Source organism: Grammomys surdaster, unplaced genomic scaffold (genome assembly GCF_004785775.1).
Source record: "Grammomys surdaster isolate TR1022 unplaced genomic scaffold, NIH_TR_1.0 129, whole genome shotgun sequence".
NCBI classification, from domain to species: domain Eukaryota; kingdom Metazoa; phylum Chordata; class Mammalia; order Rodentia; family Muridae; genus Grammomys; species Grammomys surdaster.
This window is the reverse complement of record NW_021604587.1, coordinates 19,877,470-19,884,191: the sequence shown is the minus strand read 5'-3', so window position 1 is coordinate 19,884,191 and position 6,722 is coordinate 19,877,470. Positions and strand designations below refer to the sequence as shown.

Sequence of the window (6,722 nt, the reverse complement as noted above, 5' to 3'; positions counted from 1 at the left end):
CTCTCTCTCTCTCTCTCTCTCTCTCTCTCTCTCTCTCTCTCTCTCTCTCTCTCTCCCTGGTCCTGAGCATTAAACCCTGGCTTCCTGGCTTTATTCTGCTTCAGCTTTCAAGTCTCCTGCCATCCCACACTAGGCTCAGACTGAGGTGCACCTGCAGCAGCCTCATTGCTGAATCTGACGTAAGCTAGAGCCGCCCATCCTCCAGCTGTTTTCTGTTGTGTGGGCCACATGTGCTGGGCCAGAGGAGCAGCTCCAGCCGCCGTGCCAGCTGTCAAGGGATTTCTGGACTGGCACTGTGCTCTGAATCAGTACTAATGGCTTCCTCCATTGAATGTTGTCCAAAAGCAATTGTTCGCTTGTTAGAGGCACGTGCCGTGCTGTCATACCGGCCGAGAGGGTGGCACCTCCCCCACCTCATTCCCGCTCCAAGAACCGGGTCTTCCCTTTGCCAAAATTTCCTGCATTCCCATGTCAGTGCCGCCTAGCTTGAGCTTATGTGTCCTTTGTCCATGTCTTCCTGTTAACCTTGACTGCAGTCACCATTGTCTACCTGTCAACCTCACATGGTTGCTATCTCCCCAGATGTTGCCAGGGCTAGAATTTGAAGCTTATCAAATGTAAGCAGTTAAGGCCCCTCACTTGAGTGACCCATTTTGGGTGTGTTGGCTGTCATCATCCAGTCAGCCCTAGCATCTGGTTATGCCGAGGGCAGCAATGACATAGGTCAGTATAAGTCTTCCCACCTTGGATTGATTGCTTAGTCAGTCGTAGCGCATGCTTTCTTTGTTTTAGTGAATTGTGGTTCTATTTTGAATAAGCCTCTTTTTCGGCCTATTAATATTCGTCTTCACCAAAATGAACTTTCCCCTGAGTTAGTCTCACACAAAAGGAGCAAAGTAATTTTGAAAGTTAAATCAAAACAAAGCAATCTTGTGTGTGTGGAGCCGATAAAATCGCAGCCTGTGGTCACGGGAGCACCTCCACAGGAATCGCTGACATAAAGCTGATTTCCTCCCATCTTGTTATGGAAAGAGAAGGGGAAATGCCCTGGCCCCTAGAGCCTGAGAGCTGTGTAAACAGTGGGGTGAGGAGAGCTCCCCTCACAGCTGGCAGAGTCTGTGGGGACCTTGGAGTCTGAGAGGGAACAGACAGTCCCAGTCTGATTCATGGTCATTCCCAGACAGTCCGTAGGAGCCTTTCCCACCAAAATGAATTGGGGGGTGGGGGGATCTGTCAGGGGCTGGGTTAGCCACACAGCCAGGTCCTGTTTGTGGGTTAATTGTTCAGGGCCGACTTCAGCCTTGACTTTGAACCAGGTTGTGGCCGATAGCCTTGAGGCAAATGTATTTCCCTTGCCTTTCATTGTCCAATGAGATGAGTTAGAACCTAGATGTGAACACTCTGGGAATGTGCAAAGGGGCTCTGAGGTCTTCAAATGAGTCTGAGGTTTCCTTCTGAACAGTCTTCAGACTGTAACAAACCTACATATGTCACAAGTAATCACGCGTTGTTCTTAATTGCCCTTTCCTTCCTGGGTCTGATGTGGGAGGGTGAGGTTGACTCAGCCCCTTGTCTTCGACAGTGGGCAGCCCCTCCAGGATCTTTGTTTTTCCTTTGTAACCAGAGGCACAACCCTGCCACTTTATTTACCTTCTTGGGGCACATTACCCCCAAATCACTGCTTCCTTAAGTCAATCACAGTTACCAGAATCCATCTCTGAGGGAGTAAAATACCAGTGACTGTGGTTGGTAGTTAAGGACCCCAGGTTTGTTCTTTCTTTTCCTCTGCTCTCCCCACACCCTCAGCCGCTTCTCCTGAGACACCAACATCGGTGACCTGGCGTGGCTCTTGCCCAGCACCCACGTGAAGGTTTACAGTTCTAGGATACCTTTGGAATAGTTTGGTCTTCTGTTCACTCTGTTTCCCAGTGATGGAAAGTTCATTCGGTACACTTCTACTCTATGATGTCACATCCTTCTCCCTGGCAGGGCAGATGGAATTTGAGTTTCCCTGCAATTCAGATGGGGTGTGTCCCTTGCCTTTAATGTGCCTTCTCCAGATTACTGGGGAATAACTAAGAATTTGTTTCTGTTGTTGCAGGTGTTTGTACATGATTACCGGGAGGCTGAAGACCACCCTCAAATGATTATCTTACAACTGTTACGTTTCATCTTCCGTCTGGTATGGAGAAGGCATTGACAGGATCTTCATACAGCCAGGATAAATGGCGGGACATTGCTCTTGTTCAGACCGGGAGAACCCCAGCACTTCCATCTCTTGGTGCTGCAACAGTACACCCAGTGGTTCTATCCCAGAGAGGTGTGCTGAGGCCTGGACAGCGCTCTGCACTGTGTCGATGTCAACAGAGCCTCTGTTCATCACCACATGGCTGAATTTTCAGTAAATATTTGTTGTGAATGTAAACAAGGGGGGGGTTCTCTTTTTAGTGTACAGATCCTAGGAACAGAGAAATATGCAGAAGAGGTGTTTACATGTGGTATGTTAATTTTTTTAAACCCACTTTCTTTGATAACTGGTTTTTTTTTGTCTTTTTTTTTGTTTCAGAAAGGAAAATTTTTTAGCCAATTTATGGATGATTTTTATACTCAAATTCTTAACCCATTGCCTACTCAGAGGATTAAGTAACTCTGCAGTGGGAACTGAGCCAGCTGATTTATAAGGCTGCCTTAGTTTATTTTTAGAGATTACTGTACAGAATTTTTTAAACAGGAAGAGGATGGTGTTGCCCTCTCTCCTCTGCCATGGCCTCTTTGAGTTTCCTTTTGAATTATTACTACCAAAACAGTTCTTATGAAATGGAATGAGGTCAAGCGGCAGAGGCTCTGTTCTGGTACGCCACTTCCATTTTGTAAATATTTACCTCCTTAGCTCAGTTGCCTCTGTGGCAGAAATTCACACTTTTCATGCTTTCCCTCAACTCCTCAGACCCCTCAATCTATCTCCACACTGATGCACAGGTTCAACCCAGGGTGTTTTCAAATGTATGTGTGTCAGCAAGGGCTAGGGGCTGCCGGGATTGTTCCCAGCTCCATCAAAATCAAGCTGACTCATGGGAAGGGCTCTTGTGCACTTCACTTCTCTGTGGTGGGTTTGTTTGTCTCTTATCCTGAGAGAATGTGGGCTTACACAGCACTTGTTGAAGCTGTTGGCTCTTCTGGTTACTGGCTTTGCTGCCGCCATAGGCTCTGCTTTGCCGTGTGTACCAGATGAGCTAGAGTCCACACTTTCCTGGTGATTGGCCAGGTCATTTCAGGAGCAAGGAGCTCAGGTGATTCTTTTCCATGCTTCTTGATATGTAGCCCTGCTCATCCTACCTGGCCTGTGAGTCCTGGATTTCATCTCCATTCCCTCGAGTTAGGAGCTGGCTCTACTTCATCAGTTTCCATACATAGGACACCTCCATTCTACCAAGTAAAGCATTTGTCTTCCACAAGATGTCTGCCTGCTTTGCTCTCTCCATTTTCTTAACACTTGGATCTTGTTGGGCTACCTGTGTCTGTGTCTGCTCTTTCTTGGTACCTGCCCCTTAGGACCACATGTACCACAGCCCATACATTGGTCAGTTATTTCAAGAGCAGGCAGCACTGGAAGTGCATAGCCTGGTGGAGGAGCGCTTCCTATCGTGTAGAGGCCCTGTGTCCCAAAACAAACAGCACACCTGTAGGCAGACAGCCAGGGGAGATACAAAAAAGGACCAAGTGGAAAGAACATGGGAGGGGTTGGGGGAGTGGCAATCCCTCTCACTTGTAAGAAGTTCAGACATCAGGCAGCTTGCTTAGAGAGGTGTATGAGTTTCTACCCAAGTCAGCAGTGCCAACAACTGTTTGCTTTTGGTCTATAGAAAGCCAGTGGTTTTTCTTACGTTATTGAGAGAAGCCCATTCGTTCCTACTTTCGAGTGTGTGTGTGTGTGTGTGTGTGTGTGTGTTTATATGTGTATATATATATATATATATATTGCCTATATGCTTTCTTCTAGATTGAGATCATCTGACCCAAATAGTCTTTATAAATGCTTTCCCAGCTTCCTTAGATTTGTAATAGTTTGAAAGCTGTCTTGGCGTTCACCTCCTTTCCTGATGTATTGAGCCTGCTCGTGGGTTCCCATGAGGCCTATGGTTGTAAGTTGATGTTAAGAGTGCAACCATGGCTCTGACCTGACACACACACACACACACACACACACACACACACACACACACCAAAGACATGCTTGGTTCTGGGCCATCTCCCTCCCAGGACCTCCATTTCCATGTGCCAGTCTCCCTGACTGGAGCACTTTACTGTCTCAGCCCTGTGGCTCTGTGGTACTGCCTGGGCAAGTGCAGAAGGCTCCCAGAGCCGGGTGCCAGTGGCATGTGTGTCCCCTGAAGCGTGCTTACCTCCAGCCTGGGGCTGGCTGCTGAAGCAGCTCATAGGGAAATAAGAGATTCTATGAATTGTAGAAGTATTCAAGAACAGGATGCGGCACCCAGAACTTAAACATGACTGGATGTCCCTGTACTGTATCTGTTTCTTAAAATCCAAACGTCTCCTACCGAGAGTATCCCTGCTTACTGTGGGTAGGCCTTTGTACTTAATTTTATTATTCTTTCTCTTTCTTGGTAGGACAGAAACTAGATCTCCCTCCCCCACGTGTCTGTCTGTCTGTCTCTCTGTGTGTGTGTGTCTGTGTGTGTGCACGCGTGTGTGTGCGTGTGTGTATGTGTGTGTGTGTGTAAACATAATGCGGGTTTTGTGCCTTGACAGCCTCCCCAATGTGAGGTTTGTAAATAGTGTCCTGTGACTTCACCTCAAGTTGGAATAAACATACAAAATGGTGTCCTGAGTCATTCTTCAAGTTTCCTTCCCAGAAAAAAGTTGATGAATTTGGGGAGGGGGGATCTGAAATCAGTTTAAAGTCTCTCTTTGTCAGTCTGTAATGGGTAATGTCGCTTCTCCTGTTTCCTTCCAGTGTTGTATATATTTTGACTATTTATTAGATTAGGAAGTCATGTTTCACTCGTCAACTGAGCCAAATGTCTGTGTGCAATTGTATTCCCTTTACCTTCCTTTGTAAAATATTGTACAGGATAAATGAGTAAAAAAAATCACTGTTTTTCTTTCAAACTTCTCATACTTAAGGATTGTAAATAGCCTAGGTTCTTCTGTGTAATGTGCCCTACTGTTTCATAATGCTGTAACTTGTAGAGACGTTGTATATTTATTTTCCGCTTATTTAATGTCTTAAGTTCTTGAAAGTGTTGACATCCCTATCCCTGACACCCCTGCCATGCCATGAATTGCTTCAGCTCCTGATAAAGGGGGTCAGTGACTGGTTCTGTTCCTCCAAGGTGGCTTCTGCTTGGCTTCTGGCATTCAGTGCTTGGATCCTGCCGCCTTTCTGGTGAAATGAGTGTTTTGCTGCCGGTGAGATACCCTAGATGCAGGAGCCCGGAAGATTGGACTCTAAGAAAATACCCATCAAACCCACTTGTAATGCAGCTGGCTTCTGAGAAAAGCAGAAGATTTACCAATAAGTTGGCCATATCCTTAGAGAAGTATTAGCAGCAGATGGGGAAGATTTTTTTTCTTTAATTGAAAGAGTATCTTTGACAACTCAGTGTTGAGAGAAATATAATCCTGCTCCTCTTGAGGTACTGCTGAATGGCTGCCCTGGGTAAGAGAAGGGCTGGTGGGACCTGTTTCTAGAGCTTTTGCCAAGGCCACTCGTGTCACCAGGACACTCACTGGCTACTGTCCCCACCTGCTGTGTGCTTCCTATGTTTTGAGGTCTGCAGATTGAATTTACCCATGCCACTCGGCTCCTTCCCCCTGTGCACTGCATTAGGCTGCCTCTACCTGCTTCCCTCAACAAAAGTCCAAGTTCCCACCAGCCTGGGTGTCAAGATGGAAAAGCTCGCTGAAGCTCTAGAGCCATGTGACTTCATGTAAATGGTTTTGTCCTCCCTGCTGATTTAGCCTGGTGCCTGTGTGTGTCCATCCGCTCAGTATGTCTGTGCGGGTCCTGTCCACACGTGTCGCTAAACCAGCGGGGAATCCCTCTCAAACAGCATTGCGCAAAGCATCATGTTTCCAGCAAAGTACTTGATCTCTTTCACATGTGTTTTGTTGTCTAGGTTCTGTGACCACTGGTTTCTGTATCCAGACCTGTCAGGTATCCTTTAGTGAACAGCACTGATCTCTGTATAGTACCCTATCACTAACGTCAGAACCCAGCGTATGTAGCATTTGTATTGCAGTTCCCTGGCTTCCTTTATGTTTTGCACTGATGAATTTTGACAGGGTAATTGCCACTGTACCTGTGCAATACTGCTGTAAATAACTGCAGATTTTTTTAAGAAACTCTTTTATGTTCTTAATGAATTTTATATAAATAAAACTTGCGACTAGCTTTCGTGAGCTGTTTTGATTTGTGTTCTTCAAAATGGCCGACAACTGGGGATACGTGTAGATACACACCCCTGCCTAATATCAGAGCACATTACCTGCATGTAGAGCTTGTAACTTCTTGCTTGATAATGAGTCTGTGTAGTATATATAGGTAAAAGCAAACCACGCTGAACAGTTTTGAAGCAGATGACAAAACGTCCTGCCCACGGAGTCAGCCATGATTCAATACTTGAGTAGAAAGATGTTGGGAGGAAGAGGTAGGTTGAGGGAGGACTGCTCTCTGGTCAGCTTGCAGAAGGACTGCTAAT

At 46.3% G+C, this 6,722-nt stretch overlaps 1 protein-coding gene across 4 annotated transcripts in view; it reads left to right on the top strand.

The window, feature by feature from the left end:
* Positions 1-6,418, top strand: part of Bcl2l11 (BCL2 like 11) — a 37,393-nt gene extending 30,975 nt beyond the window's left edge. For all 4 annotated transcript variants that reach the window (XM_028756247.1, XM_028756258.1, XM_028756253.1 and 1 more), the window contains one exon: positions 2,102-6,418. In XM_028756247.1, the coding sequence (XP_028612080.1) occupies positions 2,102-2,200 (99 nt within the window). In that variant the 3' untranslated portion in view covers positions 2,201-6,418. The remainder of the gene's footprint in view (positions 1-2,101) is intronic.
* The last annotated feature ends 304 nt before the right edge of the window (positions 6,419-6,722 follow it).